A 23,946-nucleotide genomic window follows, 5' to 3' on the forward strand; every position below is an offset into this window, starting at 1 on the left:
CGTACAGGCACAGCCCTGGAAGGCCCCACGCCCGGCGCCAGGGGAGGCAAAGGACCCCGCCTCGCTTCCGCCCAGTGAGCCCGCCGGCTTCCCGGGAAGCGTTGTGTGGAGCCGGCGCGCGTCGCTGCGGTCTCTTCCCGCCTAGTTCGCTGGTCCCGGGAGGACCCTGCTCCCTTCCTCCCGCTGTGGCCATGTTCGTCCCCTGCGGGGAGTCGGTCCCCGACCTCGCGGGCTTCACCCTCTTGATGGTGAGTGCGCGGTCGCCAGCGCTCGGCCTCGGCTCTCCGGTCTCACGGGGCACAGAGGAAGAAAGCGCTCGTGTCTAGTTCAGGTTTCGGCCTTCGGTGTCGCCGGAGGCGGCGGGCCAAATTGGAGCTGTGGCTAAACGTATTCAAGTATGCACCTTGTAGTTTTTGTTGACTGTAAAACGTAATGCGTTTAGATATTACAGATACAGAGTACTTAGTTCGTGCTGGGCATTCTCCTTAAATTTTATCCTACGAAGTCTTTTTTTCAGCTACTTTCAGGGTCAGCCTTAAGCTACCAACTCATTGCCATTCACCAGAGAACGAGAGAGTAATAACTATTCTCTATTAAGAAAAATCATAAATGTAGTTTTACACCGTGTTTTTTACTAGTGCATTGCGGTTTGGATTTAAAATAATACATGTGGTGATAGTAATGAAAGTGATGGTTTTGCTAGTAGCTGACACGGTTTTATTGCTTTTGCAATTGGCCACATTCACTAAACATTCAATAAACATTCTATTATGTGTGAACATTATAGTAAGACTAGATCCCCGACCTCAAGGAGTTTACCGTCTAGTTGGGGTCTGTTAAGAAAAGCTTCATAGAGAAAGTAATATCTAAAAAATAAAGAAGATTTTTTTTGGTGGGGTGTGTGGGTAGGAAGTAAAGCATTTCAGAAAGATGGGTTTTACACCAGATTCACAAAGGCATGGGGGTTCTGGGGGACTGCAAGGAGTTTGAAATGGTACATTGAAACAGAATAGGCTGGAGGCCCTGTGAGCCCAGAAGTCACCTTTGGAGAATGCACTGTTTGGAGTGGTGTAAAGCAGGAGAGAGAGACAACAGTCACTCTTTTATTAATTAAACATGAAGCACATAAATCGAGAGAGAAGAGTGTTTCAAGGGAGGAGTGGACATCTGTCAAAAATAGCCTAGAGGTTTTATAAGTTGAAGCAAGCGTCCATTTGGCTTTAGCAGCATGAAGGTTACTGATGGTAACCTTGGCAAACAGTGGAGTGGTGAAGAGGGAAGCCATATGGGGCTGGGTTGAATAAATGAGAGAAGAGAATGTGGATACATGTGTATGTATGTATTTGTTTGTTGATTCTGACATAAAGTTCCTGCTAGGTTTAGCAGGCAGCTGTTAGAGAATTTTGGCTATGTAGGGACGCTGAGAAATGAGGTAGTAGTTAGAGAGCTGAGGTCAAGGAAGGGTTTTTTTAGAATGAGCGATACTAAAGCATGTTAATATGCTGATGAGAAAAATCCAATAGTAAGGAAAAGAGATGACACAAAGAGAGTAGTACAACCAAAGTAGCAGTCTTTGAGAAGGGAAAAGGGTAAATAAGAGATTGGTAGTTGATGGCAATGAGACATGGGAGACCACTCTGAGGGACCCAGCAAAATATGATGAAGGACAGAGAAAAGCAAAACTGAAGAATGTGAAGGAGGAGCTGTATTAAAGAGCTACTTTGGAGATAGAATCAATAAAAATTAGTCATATTTTAGATGTGGTTGGTAATGGAAAAGGAAAAAGGTTCCTGGTTTAGGTAATTGAGTGAACGATGTTACTATTTTGTGAACTATAAAACAGAGGGACAAGTTTGGGCAAAAGTTAATTTCATACCTGTTGAATGTGAGGTGCCTGTGACATAACCATGTAGAGATATCCATTAGGCTCCGGGGCTCAGGCAGGTGTCCTGGCTGGAGGTAGAGATTTGGCAGTTTGGCCGTTTGAAGTTATGGGGGTAAGTCTGTGTATGTACATGTACGTACATGTGTCCCTGTGTTTTATTGTGAAAAGAAACTCACTCCAACCTTAGGAGTGTACAGAGAAAGAGGCACTATCAGAGCAAACTGAAAGAAGATCCACATGCACTTTTGTTCATATCTTACAGCTTTTACACTTGCTTTCCCATTGCCTGCATTGTTCTTTTCCCAGGGTGTTATGTGACTCTCCTGTTCCTTCTTTAGATCTTAGTCACTTATCACTTGAAGTGAGTCTTTTCTCCGGCACCATATAAGTTACAACTGCATATATAAAATGTATGTAAGTTACAACTGCATGTGTATAACATATGTGTACACACACTTGCTTATTATACCCTTTTTCTCTGCTTTATTTTGCTCCAGAGCACTTACCACTGTATGTTTTACTATATATTTTACCGATTTATTGTTTATTGTAAGTAAACCACTCTTTGATTGGAATGAAAATTCTATGAGGGCAGGAGTTTTGTTTGACTGTCTGATTTGTTTTACTTACATCCCCAGTGCTTAGAGCAGTGATTGACACATAGTAGATGCTCACTAAGTATTTGTTAAATGAATGGCCTCAAAGACAGAGGAGGCCCAGCGGAAATTTCTGTTACTGCTAAAGAAAGCATCTGTATGAGGCACCTGAGCATAAGCATTCAGTGCTAGTGCTGTGATTATTGTCTTCTAAATTTTTTGAAGTGCTACTGATTCCTATGACTTACCGATTATCTTTTATGATTCCAGCCAGCAGTATCTGTTGGAAATGTTGGCCAGCTTGCAATAGATCTGATTATTTCCACACTGAATATGTCTAAGATTGGTTACTTCTATACCGATTGTCTTGTGCCAATGGTTGGGAATAATCCATATGCAACTGCCGAAGAAAATTCAGCTGAACTCAGTACAAATGCCGAAGGTATGTAAGACTTCAGAATGATCTGTTATACTACAAGGTAGAGTTTTTTTTAAATTAAATTCTATAGGTACTGTCGAAGCAAACATTTACTTAGTGCCAGCTTTGTGCAGATTGTACAACCCAGTTGCACTATTCTCTTACATCCTGGTTTTTGTTCTTGGCCTTTTCTAAATGGCAACTCCTACAAGGGATGTAATTGTACTTGTATCTTTGTTTAGAATTTTGAGATTTCCTTTTTTTTTTTTTTTTTAACACACCTCCCCCGCCCCAATATGGTTCTTTTTTTTTTCCCTTTTATCCTCAGTTTTATTTTTGTTTTTTACTGGCATGTGTAATTATCACCATTCATGTCAGGGAAAGGGGGAAAGAGACCTCTTCTAAGCCCCATAGTCTTCTTGCCACATTACTATAGAAGCCATAATAAAATGATATAGATGATAAGGCCCTGAGAGAATGAGTTCTCTTAAGGCCACTCGGTAGGTATAGACTTTTTCCCATAGCATAAATTTCCTTGATTCCTCATTGGATAAATCAGGCTTAATCAATTAGGGAACACAATTTACATTACAATTTAATTATACCCAAGACTGCTATTTGGGTATAATGTGGAACAGCACCAACTAGGGAAAAAGCTCTTGCTGATCTTGAAGACAGGAACATCCACTTCCTTTGTTTGATGGCTAACTGCTCTGTCGGCCTCTCAGTCTTCTGTTTAACATTTTAAGAACAAAGCCAAAGGTGATAGGGAAACATGAGAGGTGCCTGGTGGATTGAAGTACAAATGAAGAAGCATTTTGGTTTTTTTGTCAGTTTTGTTCATCATGTCATTTATTCTTAGGTTGCAACAAGGAAAATGCACTTTTGAGCAATAATCTTATTGAAATTCTTGCAGGAAAGATGGTTTTGTTAACACAAGACTGAATTTCAGTTATTGCCTTAAAGGATAAAGGACTGTATCTGGTAACACTAGACATCATATACTTTCCACTATTGATGACAACAGTCATTTATTGGGCATTTACTATGAGCCGGACCCTATGTTCATTTTACATGTATTAATTTCCTTAATCTTCACACCGGCTCCGTAAGGTAGTTTTGTAGACAAGGAAACCATAGTTTAAAGAAGTTGAGTAACTTGTTCAGAGTCACATAATTAATAATTGTTGGAGTTGGGATTTTAATCAAGGCAGGTCTGACTCCAGAGACCTGCCTCTTAAGCACCACAGCATTCTGCTAATGCACCTTTCCTCTAGTAAAACATCCTCTGGCTTCCCTCTGACAAACCGGCCCATTGCCCTATAGACTTTCCCACCTTCTGCATTTATCTTATTACTTCCTTGTGGTGTCATTTGGCTTGTTCCTGTAGCCCCTTTATTTTCTGTAACTGAAACTTTGATCTTATTAGGGTTAAGTTAAATATTTTTTGACCAGAACCATAAAAGGTGATGTTGCTTTCATATTGCAACACATCGGTAGAAAAAAGCAGGGTCTTAGCACCAAAAACTAGTTGTTTGATATCGCAATCAAGCAAATGAGTACTGCTTTTATACAAGATGGTATATCTTGCATTTTAAAGCTTAACTTGGCCACCCCTCCACAGATAGGTACTTTTCCCACCTAGGTCTATGGAATTGAACTAAATACATCAGAGATGATTAGAGGCCTGAGTGGCCTATGCCTAGTTCCTTTCCCTACTTCCTACACCTCCTGCTCCAGTCTCTAGCACCTGAACATACCTGGTGCTCACTAGACTTGCTGAGTGCAGGTAACCCCCAACCATTCTACACAATATCAGCCACAGGGAGGCAATCCTACAAAAGACCCATAACCAAGAGAGATGTGACCCACCAAAGGACTGGCTCCAGCATAGTGTTATTTTTTTTTTTTTTTTAATCTTCATTTTATTGAGATATATTCACATACCATGCAGTCATACGAAACAAATCGTACTTTCGATTGTTTACAATACCATTACATAGTGGTACATTCATCACCCACATCAATCCCTGACACCTTCATTAGCACACACACAAAAATAACAAGAATAATAATTAGAGTGAAAAAGAGCAGTTGAAGTAAAAAAGAACACTGGGTACCTTTGTCTGTTTGTTTCCTTCCCCTATTTTTCTACTCATCCATCCATAAACTAGACAAAGTGCAGTGTGGTCCTTATGGCTTTCCCAATCCCATTGTCACCCCTCATAAGCTACATTTTTATACAACTGTCTTCGAGATTCATGGGTTCTGGGTTGTAGTTTGATAGTTTCAGGTATCCACCACCAGCTACCCCAATTCTTTAGAACCTAAAAAGGGTTGTCTAAACTGTGCGTAAGAGTGCCCACCAGAGTGACCTCTCGGCTCTTTTTGGAATCTCTCTGCCACTGAAGCTTATTTCATTTCCTTTCACATCCCCCTTTTGGTCAAGAAGATGTTCTCCGTCCCACGATACCAGGTCTGCATTCCTCCCCGGGAGTCATATTCCACGTTGCCAGGGAGATTCACTCCCCTGGGTGTCTGATCCCACGTAGGGGGGAGGGCAGTGATTTCACCTTTCAAGTTGGCTTAGCCAGAGAGAGAGGGCCACATCTGAGCAACAAAGAGGCATTCGGGAGGAGGCTCTTAGGCACAACCATAGGGAGGCCTAGCCTCTCCTTTGCAGCAACCGTCTTCCCAAGGGTAAAACCTATGGTAGAGGGCTCAACCCACCAAACCACCAGTCCCCTATGTCTGTGGTCATGTTAGCAACCATGGAGGTGGGGTAGGCAAATACCCCTGCATTCTCCACAGGCTCCTCAAGGGGGCATTACATCTTTTTTATTCCTTGTTTTCCTTTTTATTTTTTTAACTTTACCTTCTTTTTTAAATCAACTGTATGAAAAAAAAGTTAAAAAGAAAACAAACATACAATAAAAGAACATTTCAAAGAGACCATAACAAGGGAGTAAGAAAAAGACAACTAACCTAAGATAACTGCTTAACTTCCAACATGTTCCTGCTTTACCCCAAGAAAGTTACCTAATATAGCAACATTTCTGTGAACTTGTTCCTACTATATCCATCAGAAATTAACAGACCATAGTCATTCCTGGGCATCCCCAGAACATTAAATAGCTTATCTGTTCTTCTTGGATTATTGTTCCCCCTTCCTTAGTTGCTCTCTACTGCTAGTTCCCCTACATTCTACATTATAAACCATTTGTTTTACATTTTTCAAAGTTCACATTAGTGGTAGCATATAATATTTCTCTTTTTGTGCCTGGCTTATTTCGCTCAGCATTATGTCTTCAAGGTTCATCCATGTTGTCATATGTTTCACCAGATCGTTCCTTCTTACTGCCGCGTAGTATTCCATCATGTGTATATACCACATTTTATTTATCCACTCATCTGTTGAAGGACATTTGGGTTGTTTCCATCTCTTGGCAATTGTGAATAATGCTGCTATGAACATTGGCGTGCAGATATCTGTTCGTGTCACTGCTTTCTGATCTTCTGGGTATATACCGAGAAGTGCAATCGCTGGATCGAATGGTAACTCTATATCTAGTTTTCTAAGGAACTGCCAGACTGACTTCCAGAGTGGCTGAACCATTATACAGTCCCACCAACAATGAATAAGAGTTCCAATTTCTCCACATCCCCTCCAGCATTTGTAGTTTCCTGTTTGTTTAATGGCAGCCATTCTAACCGGTGTTAGATGGTATCTCATTGTGGTCATAATTTGCATCTCTCTAATAGCTAGTGAAGCTGAACATTTTTTCATGTGTTTCTTGGCCATTTGTATTTGCTCTTCACAGAACTGTCTTTTCATATCTTTTGCCCATTTTATAATTGGGCTGTCTGTACTATTGTCATTGAGTTGTAGGATTTCTTTATATACGCAAGATATCAGTCTTTTGTCAGATACATGGTTTCCAAAAATTTTTTCCCATTGAGTTGGCTGCCTCTTTACCTTTTTGAGAAATTCCTTTGAGGTGCAGAAACTTCTAAGCTTGAGGAGTTCCCATTTATCTATTTTCTCTTTTGTTGCTTGTGCTTTGGGTGTAAAGTCTAGGAAGTGGCCACCTAATACAAGGTCTTGAAGATGTTTTCCTACATTATCTTCTAGGAGTTTTATGGTACTTTCTTTTATATTGAGATCTTTGGTCCATTTTCAGTTAATTTTTGTGTAGGGGGTGAGGTAGGGGTCCTCTTTCATTCTTTTGGATATGGATATCCAACTCTCCCAGCCCCATTTGTTGAAAAGACCATTATGACTCAGTTCAGTGACTTTGGGGGCGTTATCAAAGATCAGTCGGCCATAGATCTGAGGGTCTATCTCCGAATTCTCAATTCGATTCCATTGATCTATATGTCTATCTTTGTGCCAGTACCATGCTGTTTTGACAACTGTGGCTTTATAATAAGCTTCGAAGTCAGGGAGTGTAAGTCCTCCCACTTCGTTTTTCTTGTTTAGAGTGTCTTTAGCAATTCGAGGCATCTTCCCTTTCCAAATAAATTTGATAACTAGCTTTTCCAAGTCTGCAAAGTAGGTTGTTGGAATTTTGATTGCGATTGCATTGAATCTGTAGATGAGTTTGGGTAGAATTGACATCTTAATGACATTTAGTCTTCCTATCCATGAACATGGAATATTTTTCAATCTTTTAAGGTCCCCTTCTATTTCTTTTAGTAGAGTTATGTAGTTTTCTTTGTGTAGGTCTTTTACATCTTTGGTTAAGTTTATTCCTAGGTACTTGATTTTTTTAGTTGCTATTGAAAATGGTATCTTTTTCTTGAGTGTCTCTTCAGTTTGTTCATTTCTAGCATATAGAAACATTACTAACTTGTGTGCATTAATCTTGTATCCCGCTACTTTGCTAAATTTGTTTATTAGCTCTAGTAGCTGTATCGTCGATTTCTCAGGGTTTTCTAGATATAAGATCATATCATCTGCAAACAATGACAGTTTTACTTCTTCTTTTCCAATTTGGATGCCTTTTATTTCTTTGTCTTGCCGGATTGCCCTGGCTAGCACTTCCAGCACAATGTTGAATAACAGTGGTGACAGCGGGCATCCTTGTCTTGTTCCTGATCTTAGAGGGAAGGCTTTCAGTCTCTCACCATTGAGTACTATGCTGGCTGTGCGTTTTTCATATATGCTCTTTATCATGTTGAGGAAGTTTCCTTCAATTCCTACCTTTTGAAGTATTTTTATCAAAAAGGGATGTTGGATTTTGTCAAATGCTTTTTCAGCATCTATTGAGATGATCAATTGATTTTTCCCTTTTGACTTGTTAATGTGTTGTAATACATTGATTGATTTTCTTATGTTGAACCATCCTTGCATGCCTGGAATGAACCCCACTTGGTCATGGTGTATGATTTTTTTAATGTGTCTTTGGATTCGATTTGCAAGTATTTTGTTGAGGATTTTTGCATCTATATTCATTAGGGAGATTGGCCGGTAGTTTTCCTTTTTTGTAGCATCTTTGCCTGGTTTTGGTATTAGATTGATGTTAGCTTCATAAAATGAGTTAGGTAGTGTTCCATTTTCTTCAATGTTTTGAAAGAGTTTGAGTAAGATTGGTGTCAATTCTTTCTGGAAAGTTTGGTAGAATTCCCCTTTGAAGCCATCTGGCCCTGGGCATTTATTTGTGGGAAGATTTTTGATGACTGATTGGATCTCTTTGCTTGTGATGGGTTGGTTGAGGTCTTCTATTTCTTCTCTGGTCAGCCTAGGTTGTTCATATGTTTCCAGGAAATTGTCCATTTCCTCTACATTATCCAGTTTGTTGCCATACAGTTGTTCATAGTATCCTCTTATAAGTGTTTTAATTTCTTCAGGATCTGCAGTTATGTCACCTTTTTCATTCATTATTTTGTTTATATGGGTCTTCTCTCTTTTTGATTTTGTCAGTCTAGCTAGGGGCTTGTCAATCTTGTTGATCTTCTCAAAGAACCAACTTTTGGTGATATTTATCCTCTCTATTGTTTTTTTGTTCTCGATGTCATTTGTTTCTGCTTTAAGCCTTGTTATTTCTTTTCTTCTACTTGTTTTAGGATTGGTTTGCTGTTCATTTTCTTGCTTCTTCAGTTGATCCATTAGTTCTTTGATTTTGGCTCTTTCTTCCTTTTTAATATATGCGTTTAGTGCTATAAATTTCTCCCTTAGCACTGCTTTTGCTGCATCCCATAGGTTTTGGTATGTTGTGTTCTCATTTTCATTCGTCTCTATATATTTAGCAATTTCTCTTGCTATTTCTTCTTTAACCCACTGGTTGTTTAGGAGTGTGTTGTTTAACCTCCAGGTATTTGTGAATTTTCTAAGTCTCTGATGGTTATTGACTTCTAATTGTATTCCATTGTGGTCAACAATGTGCTTTGAATAATTTCAATCTTTTTAAATTTATTGAGGCTTGTTTTATGTCCCAGCATATGATCTATTCTGGAGAAAGTTCCGTGAGCACTAGAAAAGTATGTGTATCCTGGTGATTTGGGATGTAATGTCCTGTAGATGTCTGTTAAATCTAATTCATTTATCAGATTGTTCAGGTTTTCAATTTCCTTATTGGTCTTCTGTCTGGTTGATCTATCTATAGGAGAGAGTGATGTGTTGAAGTCTCCCACAATTATTGTGGAAACATCAATTGCTTCCTTTAGTTTTTCCAGTGTTTCTCTCATGTATTTTGTGGCACCTTGATTGGGTGCATAGACATTTACGATTGTTATTTCTTTTTGTTGAATTGCCCCTTTTATTAGTATGTAGTGGCCTTCTTTGTCTCTCAAAACCTCCCTGCATTTAAAGTCTATTTTATCTGAGATTAATATTGCTACACCTGCTTTCTTTTGGCTGTAGCTTGCATGAAATATTTTTTTCCATCCTTTCACTTTCAGTTTCTTTGTGTCCCTGTGTCTAAGTGAGTCTCTTGTATGCAACATATTGATGGTTCATTTTTTTTGATCCATTCTGCGAATCTGTATCTTTTAATTGGGGAGTTTAATCCATTTACATTCAACGTTATAACCGTGAAGGCATTTGTTGAATCAGCCATCTTATCCTTTGGTTTATGTTTGTCATATTTTTCCCCTCTCTCTATTAATATCCTTTATTGTACCCATACTGAATCTCTTTAGTACTGAACCTTTCTCCAAGTCTCTCTGTCCTTTCTTTGTTTCTCTGTCTGTAGGGCTCCCTTGAGTATCTCCAGTAGGGCAGGTCTCTTGTCAGCAAATTCTCTCAGCATTTGTTTGTCTGTGAAAAATTTAAGCTCTCCCTCAAATTTGAAGGAGAGCTTTGCTGGATAAAGTGTTCTTGGCTGGAAATTTTTCTCACTCAGAATTTTAAATATATCGTGCCACTGCCTTCTCGCCTCCATGGTGGCTGCTGAGTAGTCACTACTTAGTCTTATGCTGTTTCCTTTGTATGTGGTGAATTGCTTTTCTCTTGCTGCTTTCAGAACTTGCTTCTTCTCATCTGTGTTTGACAGTGTGATCAGTATATGTCTCGGAGTGGGTTTATTTGGATTTATTCTATTTGGAGTTCGCTGAGCATTTATGATTTGTGTATTTATGTTGTTTAGAAGATTTGGGAAGTTTTCCCCAACAATTTCTTTGAATACTCTTCCTAGACCTTTACCCTTTTCTTCCCCTTCTGGGACACCAATGAGTCTTATATTCGGACATTTCATATTATCTACCCTGAGGTCCATTTCAATTTTTTCAATTTTTTTCCCCATTCTTTCTTTTATGCTTTCATTTTCCATTCTGTCATCTTCCAGGTCACTGATTCGTTGTTCAACTTCCTCTAGTCTTGTACTATGAGTGTCCAGAATCTTTTTAATTTGGTCAACAGTTTCTTTAATTTCCATAAGATCATCCATTTTTTTAATTAGTCTTGCAATGTCTTCTTTATGCTCTTCTAGGGTCTTCTTGATTTCCTTTGTATCCCGTACTATGGTCTCATTGTTCATCTTTAGTTCTTTGAGTAGCTGCTCTAGGTGCTGTGTCTCTTCTTGTCTTTTGATTTGGGTGCTTGGGCTTGGGTTATCCATATCGTCTGGTTTTTTCATATGCTTTATAATTTTCTGTTGTTTTTGGCCTCGTGGCATTTGCTGAACTTGATAAGGTTCTTTTAGGATTTGTAGACCAATTGAAGTCCTTATCTCTAATTTATCAGATCTATAGCTTCGTGGAGTACACTTTGTCTAACTAACCAGCAGGTGGCGTCCACGAGCCACCTGTTCTCCACAAGCCAGTTCTCCCCTGCTTAGCCTTTTTGGTGAGTGGGGGAGTGAGTCTTGTGGGGTCCAATTGGTGTACCAAGCTTGCGTGTGTAGTTGGTGTTGCCCGCCCTGTATATGGGGCGTGTTTCTGGGCAGTCAGGGAGTGGGGGGGTGGCTCTAACAATCAAATCTCCCTGGTGATCCTAGAGTTTTAAAGCTGCTGCAATAGTCTAATCCTTCAGTTCAGTCCTGCCACAGTTTGTGTCTGCCACTGACCCACAAGTCCTTGGTATTGGCGTATGGCTCCTGAGACTTGCAAGTGGGCCCCTCTTCCAGGCTGTGCACCCCGGGTCCTCTGTTGAGGGATGACTGTGCTATGTCACAGGTGAGTGCCATCCCCCCAGGGCAGTTCTGGGCTGCTGGGCTATGTAGGGAGGCTCCCAGTTTGCTGAAATGATGGCTGAATGGGGCTTTGTTAATTCACACTGCTCCACCTTCCCAGCTCTGGGACAATGAGCTGAGGTTGCATGGAAGGCTAATGTCCACGCCCAGTTTTGTGGTGTGTGCCTGTTATTTGAAGCACTTCCGTCACACTGGGTTGTCTGGGGCAGCTCTGGGCTATGGGGCTGGCGATGGGCAGGAGTGTTTCCTGTCCACCAGGATGATGGCTGTGAGCGGACACCCCCCTTTTCTTGGGAAGTTGTGGTGTTTAGTGAATTTTCTCAGCCACTGGATTATTGCCTTTTGTCTCAGAGCTCTCTTAGTTCTGCTCTTGACTTGACCTGCCCAAATTGCAAGTCTTTGAAGCTTTCTGTATTGGGCTTCTTAGAGTAATTGTTTTAGAAAAAGAAAAAAGGATTAAAAAAAAAAAAAAAAAAAGGGCCCTCCGCAGAGATCTAATGGGTTATTGAAATGCTAAGAGTCAAAGCAACCAGGGCCATTAAGGAAAGGTCCACAGGGCAGAGAGATCAGCTTTTCTTCAGGATTTGCATATGCACCTCAGGGCCTGAGCTCTGCCCTTCCCCTTTCTATGTTCACCAGAACTCCAAAAATCCCCCGTTTTTATTTTGGAGTTTTTCGTGTTGTTTTTTTTCTATGCCTGTCTCCTCTCTGCTGGGCTGGCTGCTCTCAGATTCTCTGGTGTCTGGTCTCAGTCTATCTATGGTTGGAGTTTGGATCAGTAGAATGAGTTTCCGATAAGGGCTGCCACTGCAGTTCTCCCTTCTTCCCGGAGCTGACAGCCCCTCCTCCGGGACTGAGCCTGGCAGGGAGGGGCGCGGGTCCCCGGCCGCAAAAACTTACAGATTTCGCTGATCTCAGCAGTTCCACGTTTTCATGAGTGTTGTATGAAGTATGCCCAAAGTCAGATTGCTCTGTGGTATCCAGTCCACGCAGTTCCTGGCTTTCTACCTACTTTCCTGGAGGAGTAACGGAATCCTACAGCTCACCAGTCCGCCATCTTGCCCCGCCTCTCCAGCATAGTGTTATTTATAATCGTTCTATAGTAATGAAAAGCATACCCATTAGCACAGTGGCCTAAACCCTATTTTGTCCTTGGTTCATATCAGAGCTTCTCATTCTTGGAGGTGAAGTTGTGCAGGAGAGCCTGAAGCATCCCTGGAGTGGACTCCTTTAAGAATCTCATGAAAGTTATGGGTCCTTTTCCCAGAAAAAATGCAAACACATTAACTCACAGAACATTTTGCATGTTAGTTGAAGTCTTCCAAAGACTCCTAAGGAATACAAATGTACTTATTCCAGAGATTTTATTATATGACTAATGTTCTCCTACATTTCATTCTTCTGTTAATCCCAATAAGTGTGGCTGTCTCCACAGAGAAAAGGAGAATATTAGAAAAGACCTAGCTATCTCTTGTCCAAAACCAAAAAGTTTAGCATTCTGAAGGATAATTTTTTTGGTCTTAGTACCAAAAATTTCCAGATGAATGCTTCTCTAGTTTTGCAATTAAAGTCAGAAGAAAAATACTTTCTGATATTCCGTGTCAACATTTATTCATAATTATTGATCATTTATTCGATAGACTAAAGCTTGCTTCACATTTTAAGTTACTTCTGAAATGTTTTAACAAAATGATATGGTGAATATCTTCTGTATTTTAATTATTGAAAATATTTTGAGGCAAGAGTTCTTATAATTTAATTTTAATTTTCAACTTATGTAACTCCTTCATTTTTTTTCCTTTTTTATGATTTCACTTTCTTCTTGCCTTTTAGTTTATTTATTGCCTTCACAGAAGCTAGTGGCTCTTCAGTTACGATCCATTTTTATTAAGGTTGGTATGTTATATTTGCCTTTTTAAGTTTATTAAAGTAAAATGTAATAAGAAAATACCAAGTCAGTATCATTAGCAATAAAGATTCAAAAATTGTTTCTACTATTTTTGTTACACATGCTGTTAAGTTTAAGAGAGGTCAAATTCTGTAGAGAGAACAATTTCTTAAGATTTTAGATGTGTTAACATTATTTTGTGATTTTTATACAAAGGAATTGAGAATTATAGCTCAGGTCTTATAAGACCTTGGTTCAAGTAGCACTGGTGAAAATTTTTAAGCTTGTGAATATTGTAGGTTTATACCCTTTGTATTACATTGCATCCATTGGCATCTTCATATAAATTACTTATGTATCAGAGTATATCCTGTATCTAGCCTCTTCTTTCTCCTTCGCTACCGCCACCCTAGTCCCAACCACTGCCATCTCTCATGGCCCTGATTCTACTGCCCCACCCACCCCCACAGATCCTCAGTGGTCTTCACATAACAGCACCAATGAGCTTTAAACCTAAATCACATCACATCTCTCTTCTTTGGAATCCTCCAGTAGTTTCCCATCTCACTGAAAATGAATTCAGTGTCCTCACCATGGCCTGCAGGACCCTACATCCACTCTGTCTGATACAGTAGCCACTAGCTACATGTAGCTATTTAAATTTAAATCCATTAATTAAAAGGAAGTAAAATTCAAATTTCAGTTCCTGAGTCCCACTGGCCACATTTCAAGTGCTCAGTAGGTACACCTGCCTAGCACCTGCCATAAAGGGCATCTCCATGGTTGCAGAAAGTCCCATCAGACGGCCCTGCCCCGCCCTCCCCTGCAGAGTCTGATCTCCAGCAAGCACACCTCCTATGTGCTCACGGACTGTTTTTCCCCTTGTGCTCACTCTGCTCCAGATGCACTGGCTCCCTGTTTTGTTCAAACATATCAAGCTCCCTCCTGTCTTAGAGCCTTTACACTGATTTCTCTGCCTAATAGCCAGTTCACTCACCTCCTTTAGGTCTTTGCTTAACCATTACCTCGTTAGAAAGGCCCTCCCTGACCACCCTTTTTAGCTCCTTCTCCAGCTTTAGTTTTCTTCACTGCTCATCACTCTTCATTTATTATCTATCTCTCAAATAGAAAGTAAACTTTCTAAGAGAAGCAGCATGGCATCTACTCTTATATCCCCAGTTCCTACAATACTGCCATGCACAAAAACTCTCAGTGAACATCTGTTGAGATTATTCAGAATGTCTAAAGTACCTGGAGATTGGAAATACAGGACTTTAATGACATGGTTAACTGCATAATACTTTTTTTTTTTCCCAAACACTCAATGTTTATTTAGACTTACCAGCAGATTTTACCAATTCTTCTGCATACTATTGCTTTTTATCCTATTCATTCCTTCTGGGCTCATTTTTGTCTTTCTTTCTTTCTTTTTTTTTTTAAATGCAATTTTGTTGAGATATATTCACGTAACATACAGTCCTCCAAAGTTTACAATCAGTTGTTCATAGTGTCATCATATAGTTGTGCATTCATCACCATAGTCAATCTTTGAACATTTTCATTACTCCAAAAAATAAAATAAAAATTAAAAATAAAAAAAAACATACAAAACATTCCATTCCCCTCCCCGCATTGTTCATTTACTTATTTACTTTTTTTTAACATTCATTCATTGTTTTTTTTTAACTTTATCAAAACATTAAATAACAAACAATAGAACAACATTTCAAACTAGACCAAAACAAAGGAATAACAAAAAACAAATAACCTAAAATAGCTACATTGCTTCCAACATGTTCCTACCATACCCCAAGAAAATTAACAAAGCGTAACTGAACAAAGGAATAAGAAAACCTAAAATAACTACGTTGCTTCCAACATGTTCCTGCCCCATCCGAAGAAAATAAAAACTTACCCAAACAAAGGAATAAGAAATACAAATGACCTATAATAGCTATGTTGCTGCCAACTTGTTCCTACCATACCCCTCAAAAGTTAACAAACCATAGTCATTCCTGAGCATTCCCATAATGTTAACATTACCTTCCATAACTTATCTGTTCTTAGTAGATTATTATTCCGTCTTCAATAATTTATGTCTATTGCTAGGTCCTCTACATTCTACAATATAAAACACTTATTTTATAGTTTTCACAGAGTTCACATTAGTGGTAACATACAATATCTCTCTTTTTGTGCCTGCCTTGTTTCACTCTGCATTATGTCTTCAAGGTTCATCCATGTTGTCATATATATGTTTCACGACCTCATTCCTTCTTACCACTACGTAGTATTCCATCATGTGATTATACCACATTTTGTTTATCCACTCCTCTGTTGAAGGACATTTGGATTGTTTCTATCTCTTGGCAATTGTGAATAATGCTGCTAGAACATCAGTGTGCAAATATCTGTTCGTGTCACAGCTCTCAGATCTTCTGGATATATACCGAGAAGTGAAATTGCTGGATCCAAGGTGTGATGGTTAGGTTCATGTGTCAGCTTGGCCAGGTGATGGTGTCCAGGTGTCTGGTCAAGCCAGCACTGGCTTAACCATTGCTGCACGGACATTTGTATCTGGTTAATAAACCAGCAGGCTGGTTTATTAGAATTCAGTCAACTGGATTTAATCCAATCAGTTGAAGACTTTTAAGCAAGACAGATAGAGGACTTTCACTTCCTCGGCTGCCAGCGAAGCGTTTCCTGAGGAGTGCATTGAACATCTTCTACGGAGTTGCCAGTTTGCTACCTGCGCTATGGAATTTGGACTTGTACATACCCACAGTTCCATGAGACACTTTTATAAAATCTTATATTCATAGATATCTCTTGTTGATTCTGTTTCCCTAGAGAACCCTAACTAATACAGAAGGGTGACTCTATATCTAGTTTTCTAAGGAATCTCCAGATTGTCTTCGAGAGTGGCTGTATCATTATACAGTCCCACCAACAGTGAATAAGAATTCCAATTGCTCCACATCCTCTCCAGCATTTGTAGTTTCCTGTTTGTTTAATGGCAGCCAATCTAATTAGTATAAGATGATATCTCATTGTCTTAATTTGCAACTCCCTAATAGCTAGTGAAGATGAACATTTTTTCATGTGTTTCTTTTTTTGGCCATTTGTATTTCCTCTTCAGAGAAATGTCTTTTCATATCTTTTGCCCATTTTATAATTGGGCTGTCTGTACTATTGTTGAGTTGTAGGATTTCTTTATATATCCAAGATACCAGTCTTTTATCAGATACATGGTTTCCAAACATTTTTTCCAGTTGAGTTGGCTGCCTCTTCACCTTTTTGACAAATTCCTTTGAGGTACAGAAGCTTTTAAGTTTGAGGAGCTCCCATTTATTTATTTATTCTTTTGTTGCTTGTGCTTCGGGTGTAAGGTAGAAGTGACCTCCTAATACAAGGTCTTGAAGATGTTTCCCTACATTATCTTCTAGGCGTTTTATGGTACTGTCCCTTACATTGGGGTCTTTAATCTAATTTTGAGTTAATTTTTTGTAGGGTGTGAAGTAGGGGTCATCTTTCATTCTTTTGGATATGGATATCCAACTCTCCCAGCCCCATTTGTTGGATAGACTGTTATGTCCCAGTTCAGTGGTTTTCGGGGCCTTTTCAAAGATCGGTCGACCATAGATCTGGGTGTCTGTCTCCGAATTCTGAATTCAATTCCACTGATCAGTATGTCTATCTTTGTGCCAATACCATGCTGTTTTGACTACTGTGGCTTTGTAATAAGCTTCAAAGTCAGGGAGTGTAAGTCCTCCTGCTTCATTTTTCTTTTTTAGAATGTTTTTAGCAATTTGAGGCATCTTTCCCTTCCAAATAAATTTGATGACTAGCTTTTCCAAGTCTGCAAAGTAGATTGTTGGAATTTTGATTGGAATTGCACTGAATCTGTAGATGAGTTTGGATAGAATTGGTATCTTAATGACATTTAGCCTTCCTATCCATGAACACAGAATGTGTTTCCATCTTTTTAGGTCCCTTTCTATTTCTTTTAGTAAAGTTATGTTGTTTTCTGTATATAGGTCTTTTACATCCTTGATTAAGTTTATTCCTATACTTGATGTTTTTAGTTGGTATTGAGAATGGAATCTTTTTCTTGAGTGTCTCTTCAGTTAGGTCATTTCTGGTATATAGGAACATTACTCTCTTATGTGCCTTAATCTTGTATCCTGCTACTTTGCTAAATTTGATTATTAGCTCAAGTAGCTGTCATCAGTTTCTCAGGGTTTTCCAGATATAGGATCATATCATCTGCAAATAATGAAACTTTTACTTCTTCCTTTCGAAATGGGATGCCTTTTATTTCTTTGTCTTTCCAGTTTGCTCTGACTAGCACTTCTAGCACAATGTTGAATAACAGTGGTGACAGCAGGCATCCTTGTCTCGTTCCTGATCTTAGAGGGAAGGCTTTCAGTCTCTTGCCATTGAGTAATATGCTGGCTGTGGGTTTTTCATATATGGCCTTTATCATATGGAGGAAGTTTCCTTCAATTCCTACCTTTTGAAGTGTTTTTATCAAAAAAAGGATGCTGGATTTTGTTGAATGCTTTTTCCAGCATCTATTGAGATGATCATTTGATTTTTCCCTTTTGAATTTTTAATGTGTTGTAATACATTGGTTGATTTTCTTATGTTGAACCATCCTTGCATGCCTGGAATGAACCCCACTTGGTCATGGTATGTAATTTTTTTAATGTGTCTTTGGATTCGATTTGCAAGTATTTTGTTGAGAATCTTTTCATCTTTATTTGTGAGGGAGATTGGCCTGTAGTTTTCCTTTCTAGTAGCATCTTTACCTGCTTTTGTTATTAGAGTGATGTTAGCATCATAAAATGAGATAGGTAGTGTTCCATTTTCTTCAATGTTTTGAAAGAGTTTAAGTAAAATTGGTGTCAGTTCTTTTTGACAAGTTTGGTAGAATTCCACTGTGAAGCCATCTGGCCCTGGGCATTTATTTGTGGGAAGTTTTTTGATGACTGATTGGATCTCTTTGCTTGTGATTGGTTGGTTGAAGTCTTCTATTTCTTCTCTGGTCAGTCTAGGTTGTTCATGTGTTTCTAGGAAATTGTCCATTTCCTCTACATTATCCCGTTTGTTGGCATACAGTTGTTCATAGTATCCTCTTATAAATTTTTAATTTCTTTGGGATCCACAGTAGTATTGCCTCTCTCACTTATTATTTTGTTTATTTGGGTCTTCTCTCTCTTTGATTTTGTTAGTCTAACTAGGGGCTTGTCAATCTTGTTGATCTTCTCAAAGAACCAACTTCTCTATTGATTTTTGTTCTCTATGTCATTTATTTCTGCTTTAATCCTTGTTATTTCTTTTTTTCTACTTGGTTTAGGATAAGTTTGCTGTTTATTTTCTAGCTTCTTTAGTTGTTCTTTGATTTTAGCTCTTTCTTCCTTTTTAATGTATGCATTTAGTGCTATAAATTTCCCCTTCAAAACTGCCTTCTCTGCATCCCATAAGTTTTCATATGTTGGGCTCTCATTTTCATTCATCTCTAGATATTTAGCAATTTCTCTTGCTGTTTCTTCTTTAACCCACTGATTGTTTAGTATTGTGTTGTTTAACCTCCAGATATTTGTGAATGTTCTAAATCTTTGATGGTTATTGACTTGTAATTATATTCCATTGTCATCAGAGAATGCGCTTTGAATAATTTCAATCTTTTTTAATTTATTGGGGCTTTTTGTATGGCCCAGCATATGATTATTCTGGAGAAAGTTCCATGAGCACTGGAGAAGAATGTGTACCCTGATGATTTGGGATATAATGTTCTATACATGTCTGTTAAGTCAAATTCGTCTATCACATTGTTTAGGTTTTCAATTTCCTTATTGGTCCTCTGGTTGATCTATCTATAGGAGAGAGTGATGTATTGAAGTCTTCCACAATTATTGTGGAAAGATCTGTTGATTCCTTCAGTTTTGTCAATGTTTGTCTCATGTACTTTGGTGCACCTTGATTGGGTGCAGACATTTATGATTATTTCTGCTTGTTGAATTGTCCCCTTTATTGGTATATAGTGACCTTCTTTGTCTCTTATATCATCCTTGCATTTAAACTCTATTTTATTTTGAAATTAATGTTGCTACTCCTGCTTTCTTTTGGCTGTAGCTTGCATGTAATATTTTTTTCCATCATTTCACTTTGTATTTCTTTGTGTCTCTGGGTCTAAGATGAGTCTCTTGTAAGCAACATATTGATGGTTCATATTTTTTAATCCATTCTGCTAATCCATATCTTTTAATTGGGAAGTTTATTGCATTCACATTCAATGTTATGACTGTGAAGGCATTTCTTGAATTAGCCATCATATCCTTTGGTTTTTATTTGTCAGATACATTTTCCCCCTCGCTTTTTATTTCCTTTAACGTACCCTTACTAAAAGTCTTTAGTTCTGACCCCTTCTCCATACCTCTCTCTCCTTTCTTTTTTTTCTCTGCCAGTAGGGCTCACTTTAGTATCTCTTGTAGTGCAGGTCTCTTGTTAGCAAATTTTCTCAGCATTTGTTTGTCTGTGAAGATTTTAAGCTCTCCCTCAAATGTGACAGAGAGCTTTGCTGGATAAAGAATTCTTGGTTGGCAATTTTTCTCTTTCAGAATTTTAAATATGTCATACCACTGCCTTCTCGCCTCCATGGTGGCAACTGAGTAGTCACTACTTAGTCTTATGTTGTTTCCCTTGTATGTGGTGAACTGCTCTCTTGCTGCTTTCAGAATTTGCTCCTTTTCTTCAGCATTTGACAGTATGATCAGAACATTGTCTCAGAGTGCTTTCTTTGGATTTGTTCTGTTTGGAGTTCATTGGGCGTTTATGATTTACATATTTATGTTGTTTAGAAGGGTTGGGAAGTTTTCCCCCAAAATTTCTTTGAATACTCTTTCTAGTCTTTTACCCTTGTCTTCCCCTTCTGGAACACCGGTGATTCTTATATTTGTGTGCTTCATGTTGTCCATCATATCCTGAGATCCATTTCAAATTTTCCGTTTTTTTTCTCCATTTGTTGTTTTGTACTTTCACATTCCAAAACATTTTCTTCCAGTTCACTTACTCATTCTTCAAGTTCATCTAATCTGCTGCTATGTGTTTCTAGGATCTTTTAAATTTTATCAACAGTTTCTTTTATTTCCATAAACTCATTTCTCTTTTTTCACTCTTGCAAATTCTTCTTTATGCTCTTCTAGGGTCTTCTTGATGTCCTTTATGTCCTGAGCCATGATCTTTTTGTCTGTTATTACATCTTTGATTAATTGCTCCAAGTTCTGTGTCTCCTCTGGTTTTTTTATTCGGTCATTTGGGTTATCCATATCTTCTGCTTTCTTCATATGCTTTAAGTTTTTCTGTTGTTTTTGGCCTTGGCATTTACTTATCTTGATAGGTTTCTTTTAGGATATGCAGACTTATTTGAACAATTATCTATAATTTGACAGAGCTACAGCTTTGTAGAGTGCACTTTCCCTGGCCTACTGGCAGATGGCACCCCCTGGCCACCTATTACCCTCAAGCCAGTTCTCCCCAGCTTCATCTATGCAGTGAGTGGAGGTCCAAACCTTGTGGAGGTCCAGTTAGTGCACCAATTTTCAGTGTGCAGTTGGGACCACTGGCCCTGAGTGTAGGGGCGTGCCCTGTGCAGTTAGGCAGGGTAGACAGCTTTAAGACCCAGGACTCCCAGCCATTCCCGGGGCTGCAGCTGTAATACCCTGGGGCTGTTGCACAAGTCCAGCCCTTCAGCTCAGATTCTCCACTGTCCCTCTCTGCCATGGGCCCACAAGTCCCTGGGATTGGTGTAGGGCTCTTGGCACTTCCGTGTGGCACCCCGCCTCTATGCTGTGTACTCCATGGACCTCTGCAGAGGAAGACTGTGCAATGTCACAGGCAGATGGAATCTGCAAGGGGAGCTCTCGCCCACGGCGCTGTGAAGGAGCATCTCCCAGCCTGCTGAAAAAATGGCTGTATGGGACATGGTAAAGTCTCACTTCTGCGGTCCTCTGCCTGCTGCAGCAGCCCATTCCTGGCTCCGTGACAATTAGTCAATTCTGAATGCATTCTCTCGGTTTCACCAAGTGCACAGTCACTGTGGATGTAGTGAGCTTTGTCCAGCTGGTAGAAACCTGGAACTGCTTTCTGCAGCACTTTCTGTCTTTTATCTAGTTTTTTCATGGAGGAGTATTTTGCTCTGTCCCTCCTAATTTGCCATCTTGGATCCTCCCTATGCATAGTACTTTGTATTTTAAGTTTGTACTGTAGTATAACTTACGTGTGGAACATTAGCAGCATTCCAGAAACCCTGCCCCATGCCCCATCCTAGTCATTACTTACATAAATGGAATCTTACGGTGTGTACTCCTTTATGTCCAGTTTTCTTTGTTTGACACTGTTATTTGTGAGGTTCATCCGTTTTGTTGCATGTAGCAGCAGTTGGTTCATTCTTATCTCTGGTGTTTCATTGTATGAGTAAATTATAATTTATCCATTGTCCTGTTGATGAAGCATTTGATTTTTTTCCAGTTTGTGGCTGTTTTGAATACTAGTGCTATGGTTGTTTTTATATTTCTAAAATATATGTTAGAATCACTCTCTTCCATTAGTTAACAATGTCATACCCAAAGTTTGGCAGTGAGAATTGCTGCCATTTTTATATTGTGCCCATGATTTTATTGATTTTTCCCTAATATCATTGTAAGATGAAAAATTAAGATAGATGAGTCAAACACTTTAAAATGAAATTATTGGTGGCTAGTGATTTAAAAAGTAATTGCAGCACCAGGGGCTTGATGGAGGTGGGAAATGGAAAGTTAATGCTTAACTGGTACAGAATTTCTGTTTGGGTTGATGGAAGATTTTTGGTAATGTATGGTGTGGTGATTGTAACACTGAATGTAATTAACAGCACTGTATTGTAAAATTGAAAGTGGATAAAATGGGAAATTTTAGGTAGCATATGTTACCAGAAAAAAAATTTTTGTTAAAACTCTTCGAACTGTACAACACAAAGAGTGAACTATAATGAACTATAGTTAATACTGTAATTGTAGTAAAATTGTTCATAAGTTGTAACAAAGGTATACACTAATGCAAATGTTAATAATGAGGAAAACTGTTTGAGGGAGAGGTATATAGGAACTCTACTGTCTGCATGATTTTTCTGTAAACCTACAACTGCTCTAATTAAAAAACAAACAAACAAAAAAAACTAATAGCCAAAACAATCTTGTAGAAGAAGAACAGAGGTGAAGATATCACACTTCCTGATTTCCCCACTTACTACAAAGGTTAGAGTAATCAGAACTGTGTGGTACTGGTCTAAAGATGGACATTTAGATCAATGGAATAGAATTGAAAGTCTAGAAATAAAACCCACACATCTATTGCTGATTAATTTTTAACAAAAGGTGCCAAGTACATTCAATGGGGAAAGAATAGTCTCTTCAACAAATGGTGCTGGGAAAACTTAATGTCCACATGCAGAAGAATCAAGTTGGACCCCTACCTCACACCATATACAAAAGATAATTTTAAAAAGATCAAGGACCTAAATGTCAGAGCTAAAACCATAAAACTTTTAGGAAAAAAGCAGGGGAAAATCTTCTGAACTTGGATTTGGCAATGGATTCTTAGATAAGACATCAAAAATATGAGCAAAAAAGAGAAAGTAGATAAATTACACTTCATTAAAATTAAAAACTGGGTGGATCAAGAAAGAAAAAAGACAGCCTACAGAATGGGAGATAATAATTGCAAATCAGATATCTGATACAGGTTTTATATCCAGAATACATAAAGGATTCCTACAACTCAAGAGCAAAATGACAACCCAACCAAAAAAATGGGCAAAGGACTTGAATAGATTGTTCTCCAGAGAAGATAATACAAATTGTCAATACACACATGAAAAGATGCTCAACATCATTAGTTATTAGGGAACTGCAAATCAACCCTACAATGAGATACCACTTCAAACCCACTGGAATGGCTGTTATTTTAAAGTGGAAAATTACAGGTGCTGACGGGGATGCAGAGAAATTGGAACCCTTATACATTATTGGTGGGAATGTAAAGTGGTGCAGCCATTACTGAAAAAAGTTTGGCAGTTCCTCAGAAAATTAAACATAGAGCTGCCATATTACCTGGCAATTGCACTTCAAGGCAGCTATCCAAAAGAATGGAAAGCACGTACTTGGAACAGGTATTTGTACACCCATGTTCATAGCAGCATTATTCACAATAACCAAAAGGTGGAAGCAACTCAAGTGTCCAGCAGAAGACTGGATAAACAAAATGTGGTATATCCATAGAATGAAATATCATTCAGCCATAAAAAGGAGTGAAGTGCTGACACATGCTGTAACACACATGAACCTTGAAAATGTTATGCTGAGTTAAATAAGGTAGACACAGAAGGACAAACATTTATGATACCACTTATACGAAATATGTAGAGTAAGCAAATTCATAAAGCAGAAGTAAATTAGAGGTTACCAGGAGCTGGGGTGTGGGGTAAAGTG

The 23,946-nt window shown here is 38.7% G+C and overlaps 1 protein-coding gene across 1 annotated transcript in view; it reads left to right on the top strand.

Annotated features, from left to right (window-relative positions):
* Positions 1 to 61: 61 nt before the first annotated feature.
* The window catches only part of PSMG2 (proteasome assembly chaperone 2), a 41,591-nt gene continuing 17,706 nt past the window's right edge, over positions 62 to 23,946 (top strand). Inside the window, exons 1-3 of the mRNA XM_037806315.1 lie at positions 62 to 248; positions 2,752 to 2,923; positions 13,363 to 13,421. Coding sequence (XP_037662243.1) covers positions 192 to 248; positions 2,752 to 2,923; positions 13,363 to 13,421 — 288 coding nt within the window. The 5' untranslated portion in view covers positions 62 to 191. The remainder of the gene's footprint in view (positions 249 to 2,751; positions 2,924 to 13,362; positions 13,422 to 23,946) is intronic.

This window comes from Choloepus didactylus, chromosome 16, assembly GCF_015220235.1.
Source record: "Choloepus didactylus isolate mChoDid1 chromosome 16, mChoDid1.pri, whole genome shotgun sequence".
Lineage (NCBI taxonomy): Eukaryota > Metazoa > Chordata > Mammalia > Pilosa > Megalonychidae > Choloepus > Choloepus didactylus.